General features: G+C 41.8%; 1 protein-coding gene across 5 annotated transcripts in view; it reads right to left on the minus strand.

Annotated features, from left to right (window-relative positions):
- Positions 1-5,124: 5,124 nt before the first annotated feature.
- LOC137624369 (neurogenic protein mastermind-like) overlaps positions 5,125-15,206 on the minus strand; it is a 58,253-nt gene continuing 48,171 nt past the window's right edge. For 4 of the 5 annotated variants that reach the window (XM_068355077.1, XM_068355075.1, XM_068355076.1 and 1 more), the window contains 5 exons: positions 13,622-15,187; positions 12,215-13,007; positions 11,573-12,009; positions 10,441-10,488; positions 5,125-10,040 (listed from right to left, as the gene is read on the minus strand). In XM_068355077.1, the coding sequence (XP_068211178.1) occupies positions 9,123-10,040; positions 10,441-10,488; positions 11,573-12,009; positions 12,215-13,007; positions 13,622-15,187 (3,762 nt within the window). In that variant the 3' untranslated portion in view covers positions 5,125-9,122. The remainder of the gene's footprint in view (positions 10,041-10,440; positions 10,489-11,572; positions 12,010-12,214; positions 13,008-13,621; positions 15,188-15,206) is intronic. The other variant, XM_068355079.1, reaches the window with a different exon arrangement.

Raw genomic sequence — 15,206 nt, forward strand, 5'->3', positions numbered from 1 at the left:
CTGAAAGACTTCTTGGGAGCCAGCTTGACCCGAGGAGAAGTCACCACGAAGTCCACTCCTCTCCTTCTCTTCAGCGGGGAAGGAGCTGCCGTTGGTTTTAGTCCCAGATCAGCGAGGGCCGGCTTCATAGCCTGCACGACCGCTTTCATCAGGGACCCGAAGCAAGGCTGACGGCTGACGGATGCAATGTCAGCGATTCCTGCTGGAGGGAAGGGGATCTGCTGATCCTTAGGAGTGGACACCACGGGGCCTGCCTGAAAAGAAGAATGTTGTGTAGACCTCTCCAAAGATTCTTCCTGCTCTTGCACGTGCGCAGCTCTGTGCTTGCGGGGTGGTGATCGTGAAGACGATGACCTGGAACGCGCTCCCGAAGGCTCACAAGGTTGTGCGCACTGTGAATCCCGGCGGAAATCGCGACTGAAATCGCGCTGGCGCTCGCGCGATGGTAAAATCGCGGGTTTGCGCTCGGGCGAACGTTGGCACGCGGAGATGAAGGCGCGGGTGAGGGTGCGAGCGGGCGCACAGGTGAGGGTGTGCACTGTTGCAAGGGCGAGCGCTGGGGCGTAGGCGATCGATGGCGCATAGGGCGAACAGGCAACCGACTGCGCACGGGCGCGTCGGGGACCTATGGTGATCTGGAGCGATGACGCGTTGGAGAACGCTTGCGCACAGGCGAGGGATCACGCTGGCGCATAGGAGATCGTTGGCGCACAGTTGCGCGGTCAGTGGACACTAGCTGGGGCGCAGGACCAGATGGTAAGGTTGCGCGCAAAGGCGAACGCTCGTGGGCGGGCACAGGAGACATCTCATGGGCGCGCTGCAATATATAAGGGTTTATGACTGAGAAAAGTTTAGTGGTTTGTGTGTGTATGAAATACATTTGATTTTATTTTTTTTCTTTTGTATCCCTCAAGCCCCCCTTTTTCCAAAAATGTCTTAATTTGTTATTGTTCCTTTCCAGGTATTGACAGCAGCCCCTACACTCAGTAGGGAGTATAAGGGAGAGCGAATTTAGAATATTTCCTGTTATCAGTCTGTACTAGCCTGTGATGCTGTTCTATATCCATACCTTGTAACTAGAAGTAAGCTACTGTGTTGCTATATGAGTGTGTGTCATGAACATTAAATAGTTAACAGGAGCTATTGAAATGGCATATCTGGTCAGAGTCCCAAGAAGTGAATTCCGATGTTAGGGAGAGGGTGACTTTTGAGTTTAGTATGAATTCAGACTTATTCAAAACCCCTTCCAAGATTGAGAGATTTCAAATGTACTGTTGACAAACTTTTCAAGACATTGTTATTGTGGGCCTGCAGAGACCTGCACGGCATCGTATGCGGCCTTACCGTTTAGAGTTTGATAATTTTAAGTGACTTTGCAGTTTAGTGGTGAACTGGATATTGAAAGGACAGTAGTGATTCAGGGGAAAGTATTGTAGTTCAGTAGTCACACATTTATATATTTCTTATGGGTGGTTGGTTTGAGATGGCTTAGTAAACTTGAGTGACCAGTATGTGAATAATTTTTTTATTCTTTTTCAAAATTTGTTTATCTGGTTATCCTGTGGCTGAAGCTTGATGTAAAGGGATGCTAATTTTGCCTTTAATTTTCTATTTGGATTGATGGGTCAATGTAATTGTAATCCTAACAGTTTTGGTTAAATAAATATTTTTTTTTCTTGTTTTTTATAATACAGCATCTCATTCCAGTTCCTTAAACCACTGAGTTCCCCTACTCAGCCACTGTTTTTTTAATCTTTCAAATAACTTATAATAATCCATTTCACCTAATGTTCTTATACTTATGATCAGCAAGCTGGAGAAGCAAAGATTTAAGTCAGGATCTAGCTGGGTCCCCTTGCCCATTATAAATCAAGGGGTGGTGCCCAGTGCTTTGAACTGTTACTTAGGTTTTTGGGTATTCCACCGTTGTATGTTTGTTGTGTAGTGAACGTCGGGTTGTGGTCGGCATTCGGATACTAGGCAGTTTGGGTGCTACCTTTGGCCACAGTCCGCAAACCACTACAGCGCAGGGACGCGTTCCTCTTAAGAAAAGCGCAAAGGTGAGTGTGCACGATGGGCGAGCTCTGAGGGAGCGCAGGTGAACGTCGGCGAGGAGGAGAAGGAATAATCTCCTTACCTGCGCCCAGATCCGGAGATCGTGGGGGCGCGGGCAAACGTTGGCGCGCATCAGGAACTGAGCGCGCAGTTGTGCGTTGACGAGCAGGTGATCGTGGGCGCTCAGGAGACCATTGGCGTGTATGGCGCGCAGCAGGATCAGAAGTGCGCTGGAGAGTGCTGGCGCACAGGTGGTCTCTGGATAGGAGAGCGTTGACGCGCAGGTGATCGCTGACGCGCAGGAGAGCAATGGCGAGCAGAAGATCTACGGCATGACTCAGCAGGGGATCGCTGGCGCGTTGACTCAGAAGACTGTTCCACCACAGGAGAGCGCTTGCGCGCAGGAGATCGCGGGCGCGCAGGTAAAACCTGGCGCTTAAGGGACTCACTCACATTGTGAGATAAGTCCCTTTGCACCGAGGGGACTGGTGCCCGTTGGATAACGGGGTGCGTTGGCGCCCACTGCGCATCTGCGTCCAGGAACGGAGATGGAAGGTTGGAAGATCTGGCAGGCGTCGGAGATCGCGAACGATCTGCGGAGAGGTCTAAAGATGCAGCTGCAACGGTCTGCTCTCGTCGAGGAGGATGCTCTGCGGGGGACGTCGAAGGTGAAGAACCGAAGAGGCTCCTCTTAACTCCCTTGTAAGGAGAAGGAAGGCCTCTGCGGCGAAGAGGAGGGCGAGCCTTACGGCGAAGAGGAGGGCGAGCCTTACGGCGAAGAGGAGGGCGAGCCTTACGGCGAAGAGGAGGGCGAGCCTTACGGCGAAGAGGAGGGCGAGCCTTACGGCGAAGACTACCTCGAGGCACAGCAACACCATCATCGGTCCTCCGAAGAGGAGTCTCTGTCAGTGCACTCCCACGAGGGTGAGAAACACTCGCAGGAGGTGAACGTTAGACTCGGTGCCTCCCTCGAAGGATGTTCGGAGTGGGGAACTGAGCCTTCAGCAACATCCGTCGTAAGCCTCTGCCACAACAACGTCGACAGTAGTCAAGAGGATCTACCTCTGCTATTGCCGGCGACTGTTGGACAGCTGCCCCCAACTGGATCAGGTCAAACAGGGCTTCCTTAAGCCCCAAGGAAGCCAAAAGCTGTAAAAGATCATTGTTAGAAACATGGTCATCAACAGAATCAATAATAATATCCTCCCCCAGAGGAGGAGGGGGAGCTGCCTCGCTATGGGAGGCAACGCCGTCTCCAGCCCAAGGTTGGGAAACAAAAGAAGGGCCTACGCTACCACTCGACGGACCCTCGAGAGAGACCGATTGAGTGGGAGCTTCGGAGGAGGTTCGGGCAACGGAAGAAGAGTCCTTGGAGCCTTCCTTCTTCAAGGCAATCCTTGAAAGAGAAGAGTCTCGCTTAAACTTCTTCTTACGCCGTCGGGCAAACCTCTCCCACTGGGAGGTAGGCCACTCCCCGCACTCACTACAATTTTTATCCCTTTCACACCATTGACCTCGACAATACGGACATAAGGTGTGAGGGTCCGTCTCGACTGCCGACATGAACGTTCCACAAGGGCGGTCAGGGAGTCCAGGGCACTTCCGCATAATAGGAAGGTAGAGGCCAACTTTAAACACACAAACTGAAAGAAAAAGACAACAGATTAAGGCTGTCAACAATGCGAGGGCGAGACAGACACGTCTGCTCATCGCCCGAGCCAAAAGTGAAGTGAAGCAGTTCACCGGTGTGTGAGGGGGAAGGGGTAGCTAGCTACCCCTCCCCTAACCCCTTGCTAACTAGCGCGGGGGTAGTTAACCCTCGTTAAAAATCTAATTGCTCGTCATTTCAGCTACGCCGAAAGTAATAACCCTATGTAAATAGCGTGGTTTGTATTTCGGTTATGGAACAGTTTTTGAAACTTAACCTGTGAAACAGATGAACAAGTGTTGGTACATGACAAGAGTCCCTCGTGCGTCCATGTGACGTTAGCTGGTGAAGAATAGCGGGTAGCGTGACGGAGTAATTTCTTTTGCTGGTGTCACACATACAGCACTTTCCTCCAAAGCTGTAAGTTATGGAGACCTGGAAAAAGGACCTCGTCTAAATGAAGCATCCCTGCTATCTTCACTGGCACAGAGGACTACAATAATGTTGTGAATTTCAGATTGCCATAATGCCTTTTGTCAGTAGTCATCCATTGATTGATTTTCCCGTACTCTTGCTTGGCAGTAAGCGAGACTTACGGAATATTGGCATAAATTTGTAATTTACCTAACATTGACATTTTACATCACTTTTTTTCAATGTATTTCAACCATTAACATAGTCTTTTAGTCTATTCCCTCCTCTACAAAACAATGATTAATGAAAAATGGATGTAATCAAGTAGTTTTCTTTTTTTAATTACTGAATGTACACACACTACATATGTAATAAATAAATAAATAAATATATTTGATTATCCATGTATAATATATTCATAAACTCGTCAACTCATATAAAACCATTAGAAATTTAGTTCAATAGCAAATGCAATGTTTAGGCATTGACATTCTTCACAGTAAAAGTCTGATCAGTACAGCACTGCACTGTACTCTTTACTAGAAGGCTTGAAATAAACAAACATACACTATACGGTATATTTGATTATCTGAGTATATATTCATAACACCAAGTCATACAAAAATTTTAAATTTAGTTCGATAGCAAATGCAATGTGTAGGCTTTGATAGGCTTCATAATAAAAGTGGTACAGTACTGTACTCGTTACTGCAGGACTTGAGGTCACATAAAAGATAATTAAAATTCCTGTATTCACTACTAAAGGAAACGAGACAGTTAGAACAGGCGGCAGGCATTTTTCTTTCATAAGAGTCGAGGTTCCTTTTCATGTTGATTTAAATGATCACATCACACAAAACCATCTTGAAACAGACTGGTTTATGTTATAATTAACTTGATCTATTTCTAAACTTTTGGAATACTACTATATATGATCTCTGTAGTATTAAATTCATTATCTTCTTATATTCCAAACAGATCACATGACTTCAGGGGTAAAATAAAAGTTTATAGACCGAAACTATTTTATTGCATTTGAAATGACAACAATATTTACATATCTGCAAGGATGGCATGCCAGCTGGTAGATGACATGATAGTAGAATGACTTGTGACCTAAGTACTTCAGTTGAGATCAACCGGTCACAGGCGTGGCCAGGGGGTAAGTGTGCCGCACCCACCTTTTTTACTTGAACATCTTCATTCATTTTACACAACCCTTCCCCCTTCAAACCTGTGCCCTGGAATACAATTTCTGTACCCCTACAACTAGTTCCTGATTCTCAGATGCATGTTTTCTGAGCCATTTGAGCTGATTTGCCTTTTTTTCTTTCTTACACCCTATATAATAACCAGCCAACAAGACACAGCAGGGTTGAGGAAATGGCAGAGCCGACTCAATTTTATAGCCTATGTTATGCGTCAATACAAGAATGACGTTTCACACCTTGGCAACCATTGCATGTTTGTCACTTTCAACTGTCATGTAATTCACTATCGAGGCAAGTTATGACAAGCTATTACACTATGCTCATTACCATTAAACCACAACTTGCTGGTGGTGACAATCATAGTTTGCATAAATTTGCCCCTTACATAAATATTTACATTTGTAAAATTACAAACTCGAGAAGTAAAATACTGTAAGTGGAATCTGATTTTCAAGACAGCCTCAGCAATTAATTTGCAAAGGTGGCTAAGGTGTGTTCGATGAAACAATGCGAGGTGATGCAAGACACTGTCGTGGTGGCGGTGCGGCACTGTCTGGGGTCACAAATGGTTTAATGCACGAAACAATTAACCTCAGTTTCTGATGAAAATAATTTTAAATGATACTCGAGATGATTTTCACTATGGGATGCATTTACGGTATTCACCAGATCCTAAGGTTGTTATTTATATCATAAGGGGCAATCAAAGCATGATGAAATTGAATTGACAGGTACAAAGTGAAAGAGAATTAAAGAAAACAAACATAATATAGTAGTAACCAAATCTTTCCACAATAATCATTCATTTCCATAACAAAGATTACAAATCTGTTATAAAAGACAGAATACAAAAATTACAATAAAATAAGTACTGTATTTTAAATACAAATAAAACCAGTTTTGCACCCTTGTTACCTTCTATAATTTAGTATAAAAATCACCATCTTTCACCAAGAATAAATACTAAAATATTTAGTAGTGAAATGACATGGTTTGTTTCTAGAAATGCATTAATTACATACATAAATATTGATAAAATTTTTAAGATAATTAAAATGTCTCAAACAGAATAGGAAATAAAATGCTTTGATGCCCAAAATTTTCACTTATGTGAATAAATCAGTTATCATGCATCTTCAGCATTAAACTAATAAGGCTTATTTCCACTTGCACTGGAAAACAAACATGTTAAAAAATACCAAAGACACATAATTCATGATTTTCTCACAAGCACAAACTTTCTAATTTTCATGTATAAAATCTGAAGTACCAGAATATCAGTGAAAACACACTGCCACTCTAAAACTGTAGAGGCGCAAGAATTTGTACACTTGAACTTTAAATCAGAAAATATGCCTTCTGAGACAATATTTGCTACACAACCTATGTTTTCACTGACTTCACAGGCACACTGAAGAAAAGTATTTCTGTTTACACAGCAATCATTACAGTATTCATATTTTAGAAACATATAAATGTATTTAGACTTCAATATCAAATAAATGAATAATTTTAAAACTATAAATCTTGAAAACAAAATGATTGCACTTAAAACAGAAATATGTAATTTCCTTCATTCCTTTATAAGGTGGGACTATACCTACAAGTTTGTACACTGGCGAACATGTAGCACGCACTCGAGGAAGGACCTGTATTAACGCTACTATACTAACATCCAAGAGAAACATGCTTACAAGAACGACCAAAGATCTTTGCAAACTCATGACTGCACATTAACTTTTATATCCTGAACAGACACTTTCACAAATTATGGTACACAACTGAAGGATGAAACTCTTGGTGTTGTGTAGCAGGTGACATCTTATCTTTTCTTTTCTTCAAATAATTTCTGCTGTACACACCCAGAGGAAAATTAAAGTGGAAGGATAACTACCTGAAACAAGTCATAACACATCTGATCTATCTTCAGAGAGCAATGACAAAAGACATAACAATAAGGTAATAAGAGTTACTTCGGACTTGTGGTGATTAGAAAACAGTATAAACTCCAAAATAAATATATTGAATGTGTAGGTTTAGTATCACACAAAAATACCTGAGAATACTGGGTGAAAAGCATATTGCCTACAAAACTTTGTACAGCAGAAACCAAAAGAAGCTATTATACTGACATGATGCTGTTGTGAAGCAGGCTCAGCACAATTTCTCATCCTAAACTGCAAGTCATATAAAAATAAGTTTACAGTTTTGTGTTTCTTTCCAGTGTTAATTGAAGCCACATCATGCCTTCATCTCCTACTATTCTGTATACTTGAAATAGGGCAAATAAATTTTTCAACAGGAAATACAAATCACACAAAAAAATATTTAATACTGCATAGACATGTTCCGGATAACTGATATGAAAGGCCCAACAAATGCAGTGTGCAGTATAAATTTCTAATGTAATACTGGTAAAAGAATTTTTCCCTAAACACCCACACTGCAAAAGTTATGCCCAACAGAAATGGCCAATATTCTGGAATACAAGTATGCCAGGGGAAATAAGGCATGTTTAGCTTCAGTATCTTACCATTGCACTTTTTACTAGCAGTCAAGTCCTTGGGAAATCATACTTTCGGGTATGGTTGATTACAAATTAAGTTTTTTTAACTTACTACAAAAAACATATTCTCAAATTTCTTGGTTAAAAGAAAAATTCCCAGTTGCTAAGAATATCTAATACTGTATGTAAAGTGGCTTCCCAAGAACTTTTTAAACTGCAAATTTTGGGTGACGGCACTAAATGGGATGGTGATGATGGTTGTGGAACAGCTATCATTTAATGGGGCATACTTTGATTTGCATCTACAACACCACATGTATGTGATGCAGTAGATTAAATCCTTAGTATCTAAAGATGCAAATGGTAGCATTAGATGCTGAGAAAAAGAAAAAGGAAAGATGCTTCAATGTTTGTGATGACTACCAGAAGTTATCCTGGGATGCTTCTGAATAATTAAAATGCAGCCTTAAGTGTCTACAAAACCAGCTACATTACAATATACAGTACAAGTAGTTGTCTTGTTAAAGGGGTAGGGCTAAAAGGACCAACTCTCTTTACATGGCAGACAGTGTCTTTGCAAAATGAAAGTAAATATCAATAATGTTTTCATGCTGTCATTTTGTACACATACTTGGCACAAAAAGGACCTTGCAGTTCAAATACATTTTAATTTGCACTAGTACAGACCTAAAAAAATAAGATTTTAGATAATTTTTTTTTGTTAAAAGTAAAATTCTGCATTAAGAATTGCATAACATTCAAAAGTACAAAAATTGAACTCCAAGGCCCATGTCATGGAAATAAAAATTATATTGAGCCTATTGTGGCACATTTCCCTCTATAAGAAAATGTATCATCCCAAGGTAATGAACCTTTGACAGAATCTTTCAAATTTCATCCTGAAAAACACAAAAATATGAATAGAACGTCTCTTAAAAGACAGTTTTTGTTGTATTTTTTGGCATGGTGCTTATTACAAGCAGTGGGTGAAGAATTTTAGCTCTGCCCCAGTGAAGTGTAACATGGAATGTAATCTTCTTCCGTTGACAAACTGGGCTATTTCTCAAGTGCAGGTGGTCTGGGGTATTAATACTTGGCAGTAACTCTATATGATATGGCAAGTCCTTTCATTACACTAAATTACACTCTTGGACCATTCACGATAATTATCGACATAATAAAATAATAATAATTAAGACTGTACACTATACAGAGTATAACACTACAGGAATGCTTTCTTATGTACAGCACTTCATGAGGCACCATACCCAGGCCCCACATACACTATTTAGTCATTAATAAGTTGGGCAAATTCACCAAATTCAAAATCAAGAAAGTCAGTGGTAGGTGCTGCACTGCCTGCTGAAGTAGGTGTTGGGTTTGGTGTTGAAGGTTGTGATGTCCGTACATTATTAGCATCACTGTTTGGACGCTGGCTAGCCACTGTTGTTGCAGGAGCATTAGGACCATTGTTCACTGGTGTAGGGACACCTTTAGCCCTACTTATGTTCATATTAGGTTGCGAAACACTATTAACTGGACCCTGAATAGGCTGCACCTGGTTCATTGGACTCTGACCAGGACGAGATGCAGGGCCACCACCAGGATTTTGAGCTAAACTACCTGGAGAACCTCTGTTCAATTGCCCAGCACTATTTCCAGGAGGCTGACCTGCCATGGCAGCCGCAGCTGCCACTTGTGAAGACTGCTGCCCTTGTTGCTGGGCCATACCTGGATTGCTCAGAGGTCTTGCTGGGCCACCTTGACCCATTCCAGGATTACTTAAAGGTCTTGCCGGTCCACCTTGTCCTAGGGTAGCTGGACTACGTGGGTGCACTTGACCCACCGTTGCTGGGGACCTTGGGTGGGACATACCTCCCATGCTAACTGGGCTGGGAGCTTGTCCTGAGCCACTCATCTGGCCCATACTAACAGGACTGGCACCTCCCATCTGACCTCTGTTAGCAGGACTCATTGGGTGGCCGGCTCCACTCATCTGAGCCATGGCAACGGGGCTTCGAGCGCCCGTCATCCCAGCCATGGCCGCTGGGTTTCTCCCTTGAGCAGCTGCATTACCCATCATTTGATTTGCGCCTGGAGGCATCTGAGCCATGCTAGTCATCTGCCCTTGCTGCCCAGGGTACTGGGAAGTCACTTGAGCACCGCCCATTCCGCCAGCTTGGCTCATCTGCATACCCATTCGTACCTAAAATAGAAAGAAAAATTGAGTTTAGTAATTATATATATAAACAATTAACCAATTCTAGAGATAACTAACCAAATTAGGAAAATTTACATTATGTCTCTTAGCATGCTTTATGAAGTGCCACCTTCCTGAAGGTCTAACAGTTAATCTGTTTAAAATCTTTAGATCACATTACTGTATGTAGTGTAATCCTATGAATTTGGCACTAAAGTCTCTCCCCTTAAGTCACTTAAATCTTGGAATCTCCAAATTTCTGTAATGTATAATAAATCTATGTGTCATTGATGTCATTCTATAAAACATTCCTGACAAGACATAATAATAAACTGTTTTATCCTTAATAAGAGTGAATGACCACTTAAACCCAACTGCATATTCTATCCATTACAGATATTGTTACCTTTTTGACACTTGAAAGAGTTGTCTGTCGTATCTTGGCTGATTTTGCCTGTAACATCAAGATAACTTTTATTTTTCACAGAATTGTTACCGTAAGCCTTATTTAATTAGTGTAATACTGTTAAGTGATATAGTACCGCACCTAAAATTAGAGCTTCAAGGAGGGACGTGGTACTTTTCACATTACGTACTTCCGGATGTCCATATGAACCCATTTCTTAATCATACAAACTCAGAAATAATATTGGGGATGTAGAAACTTCAACAGGATTAAATTCCATTATGCAGTACAACCAGACCATCGGGTTACTATTCTGATTTCTAATGTGGGTGGCCTTTTATAACCTTAACATGCAACCTTTTTCTTTAAAGAGGAAAAGCCAGTTCACAAACACATTTCTCACCAATACTATATAAACACTAATATTGATGTCGCTACAAGTAAAAAGTTAATGACATTCTAAGACTATTATTGGGTCACGGAAAACTCTCTTAATGCTAAACTAAGAGATATCAGTTGACTTATCATGTCTGTTGAGGTATATGAAAATTTCTCAGGTCAAAATTAGGCAATTCTAAAACTTTAGATATTCCTTAGCTTATCAAATCTGAAACACATTAATAGGCCACACTAATGAACTGCATATGAGATTTAATAAAAGGATATCAAAATCACAATAAGTACCAATCCCATCTATTTTCAAAATCAGCACATTCTAAAAGTAAGAATTCTTATACATAACTTGGGAGCATCCAAAGATTCTTTATAAAATGTGCTTGTCTAATAATTCTCCTAGAAAACTTGAATTCACAAGCACACACTTACTAGGCACAACCATTCTATATGCCAAGATAAGGGATTGCAACTGTATTGGGCATATAACATAGGTCATCATAAATGTTTGTCCTGCCTCCAACAACTATTTTTATCTACAATATTGTACTTGCAATTACAATTTCCTGTACAGTATATCTTTAAAGCCCCTAAATCTATATCTTGATTTATTTTTAAATAAAATAACCACATTATAAACATAAAACAAGTAATCAACTAATACATCCCACTAGAAGGTAAGTAAATGTTCCACTTGGACTTCAAAAACATCTGATACCATTTAGGAAAATTAACATACCTGGCCTTGTTGAGTCATGCCAACCATATTGGCTTGCATTCTAGGAGTCCCCTGCATTCCAGAAGCATTTTGTAATCTGGGTGCCCCTTGTAAATTTGGATTCGTTTGCATACCCGGATTACCCTGCATACCAGGGCCCCCTTGCATACCAGGTCCAACTTGCATGCCAGGACCAGCCTGCATGCCAGGTCCAGCCTGCATGCCAGGTCCAGCTTGCATGCCAGGCCCAGCTTGCATGCCAGGCCCACCCTGCATACCAGGCCCACCCTGCATACCAGGCCCACCCTGCATACCAGGACCACCCTGCATACCAGGACCACCTTGCATACCAGGACCACCCTGCATACCAGGCCCCTGTTGCATAGCCATCATATTCATCATTTGATTTGGGGGCCGTTGCATTCCCATAAGCTGACCTCCTTGAGTCATCATCCCTCCTGGAAAATTTAAATTTATTACAAACTGAAGCAAAATCTTAAGTGCAAAACTTTACTTAATACAAATACTGATCATAAATATTTGAAATTAAAACACTTTAATCCTCGTGTGAAATATCTTACAATAAGTTACAGCAGTAAAAAATAATTGAACTAGGATATGGGAACTTGAGAAGAAAAAACTATTACAGTGAAATTAACATACCTTGTTGTGGCTGCTGCTGTGGGTAACCAGCTCTCATATTTATGATCATGTTGCTTTGGGTGCCTTGCATCATGATCTGTCGCCACTCGGGTCTCGAGGGTGGCATTTGCGTACTAATATTCAATCCACCAGGACCAATATTTACATTAGGTGGTCTTGGCCTCTGCATCATATTTCCAGTTCCCATTGACGCTCGACCAACCATTCCCATCGCATTTCCACTACCACCCTGGCCCATACTATTTGCCATGTTGCCAGCCGACATGGTATTTACCGTAACTGTAGGCATAGTAGCACCTGCTATTGTAGTACTTGACATAGAAACAGATGGGTTCATGGAGGTGGTAGGCACCATACCAGGGCCAGGTTTCATAGTAGGCATATTTGGGGGCAATGTTTGCTGAGCCATTCCTGCCATCATTTGGTTGGATCCCATGTTTACCATAGGAGCACTAACCATCCCCGGTCTCATTCCTGATCGCATACCTTGATAGCTGACCATACCCTGTCCCATTTGACCCATGGATTGTGGCATAGATTGAGGCATCATTTGAGACCTATGCATGATGGCAACATGTTGATAATCAGGTGGTGGTGGGCGGGACATAATTTGGCCAGCCTGCCCCATCATCTGATTTGTTGGGTTAACATGCCTCATTATTCCACTAGGTCCCATCATTTGCTGTCCTGGATAACGCTGGGATTGCCCTTGAATGGGGTACTGGCCACCCATTGGGCTCTGATAAAACATCTCATTTCCCATTTTAGTCTCAGTACCCATCTGCGCACCCATCTGAAAAATAACGCACCAGTAAAGTTAACAAATTGAAAATTGTAAATGTCTCATTGTAAAACAAAATACAATATATATAACTACTGTATACAAAATATTCTTATGAAGCACTTTAAATAAAAAAAAGGCCCTTTACTTATAATATCTGACAATCAATTCCAAAGTAAACACTGCAGATATGACTATACAGAATATTCTTATCAAGTACTGTTATTAACAAAATGCCATTAACTTACATGACTTAAAAAATCATAGCTGTTAACTACTAATTGCTTAAATTCCTTTAAATTCACTAACGCTTAAATTCCTTTAAATTTAGCAATGCTTAAATTCCTTTTAATTCAATATCATATTTAAATTCATTAAACATAGGAGGAGGTTACTATCAGTTACAAAAAATAACGCTCATTACAAATAGAATGAGAGCAAGCTTAAGAAAATTCTATAAACATTTCATGAATATATCAAATTCTTGATCTTCTATAACATTACAAGTATACAGCATACAAAAGATCACAAATAAAATAAACACATATTAAAAATATCATATTGTTGTATAGAAAACTTATCGGTATTCATAGCAACCATACCATAATATGAATGATATTAATTACCTGGCCACCAGCCATTGATGCAGGTCCTCCTCCTTGAGAACCTGGTGGAATAGGAGATGGCCCACGTGGACCACCAGGGTAAGCTCCTCTTACACCTGCACCCATTGCTCCTGACATCTGGTATTGCTGAGGAGCAAGTGAATTGGGTTGCGACGCATTAGGAAATGAACCCATGGGTGACATGCGGTTCTGGTACCCCACCATTCCAGCAGGCATTTGTGTCTGCTGTTGTGCACCTGGTTGTTGTTGAGGCTGGGAAGAGGGCTGTTGAGAAGGAGCTTGTTGTTGGTGTTGTTGCTGTTGCTGCTGCTGTTGTTGTTGTTGTTGTTGCTGCTGCTGTTGTTGTTGCTGCTGCTGCTGCTGCTGTTGTTGCTGCTGCTGCTGTTGTTGTTGCTGCTGCTGCTGTTGTTGCTGCTGCTGCTGTTGTTGCTGCTGTTGAGCCATTTGCTGCTGTAACATTTGCCGCTTTTTCAATTCGAGTTCATTAATATTGTTTTGATTACTATACACAGGGGTACTTTGATTCATGCTATTGGGGTACATTTGATTATTCACACCACCTGCTTGACCCATCATCCCAGCAGCAGCAGTATTGTTCATATTGTTCATCCCATAATCTTGGAAATTTGGATGCACATTATTAGTCCCCGTAGAGGACATCTTTATCTGATGTTGCTCAGCCATATGCTTCAAAGTTTGAGCAGCAGGTATCATGTCAGACTGAGTGATGTTCATGTTCATACCGGGACGTATTTTTGGCACACTGCTTGTAGTGGAAAATTGTGTTGGGGATCCCGACGTGCTTGGAGTGGACGTGGCATTGAACGAGGTTGGAGTGAAAGAGGTAGGGGGGGTCGAGGTATGAGATACGGGAGGAGTGCCTGGATACTGTGAAAACACTGGGGATGCCGCAGTAGTGGACGTACCACTGGGTTTACTCAGCGCTACTTGGGGACTTTGGGAATTTGTATTTCCACTGGTAACACCACTGTCACTATTTACACTAGAGGGATTGTTCTCAAATAAGTCTACGGATTCCTCTTTAACATAATCACCTATAGCTGCACCAGGATTCTCTGGCTTTATATTATCAAAATCTAAGTCTTGAATGAACTGATCAAAATTAATTCCCATGTCAGCTATGTCATCGATATTACTAAAATCATCTATGCCCTCGAGTATATTGAATTCAAGCTCTGGCTCTTTTTTTACAATATCGTCAACAGGAGGGCCGTTTGAAGCCGAGGTAGTGGCACCTATTGCCCCTGCACCTGGAGGAACAGGGGACTCAGTCTTTTTAATATTAGTCAACTGTTGCACCATTTGAAAGTCCGTAATATCCCTTCCAGATGCTGTAGCCTGTGATGCCCCAGCATGAGTTTGTGAGGCACTACCATGAGGGGGAGGGGGTGCAGAACTTCCATGGCTTGAGGCTCCATGTGGGCCACCCATGGAAGGCGGTGGGGCACCATTATTAAGCCGTTGCTTCTTAGTTGCTGGCTCATTTTCATGAGACTCACCAGATGATGTTGTCTGATCATGCCCTCGGGCTAGCATCTTTGATTGCTGGAATTAAAGAAAACTA

The sequence above is a fragment of the Palaemon carinicauda genome, chromosome 31 (genome assembly GCF_036898095.1).
Source record: "Palaemon carinicauda isolate YSFRI2023 chromosome 31, ASM3689809v2, whole genome shotgun sequence".
Taxonomy (NCBI): domain Eukaryota; kingdom Metazoa; phylum Arthropoda; class Malacostraca; order Decapoda; family Palaemonidae; genus Palaemon; species Palaemon carinicauda.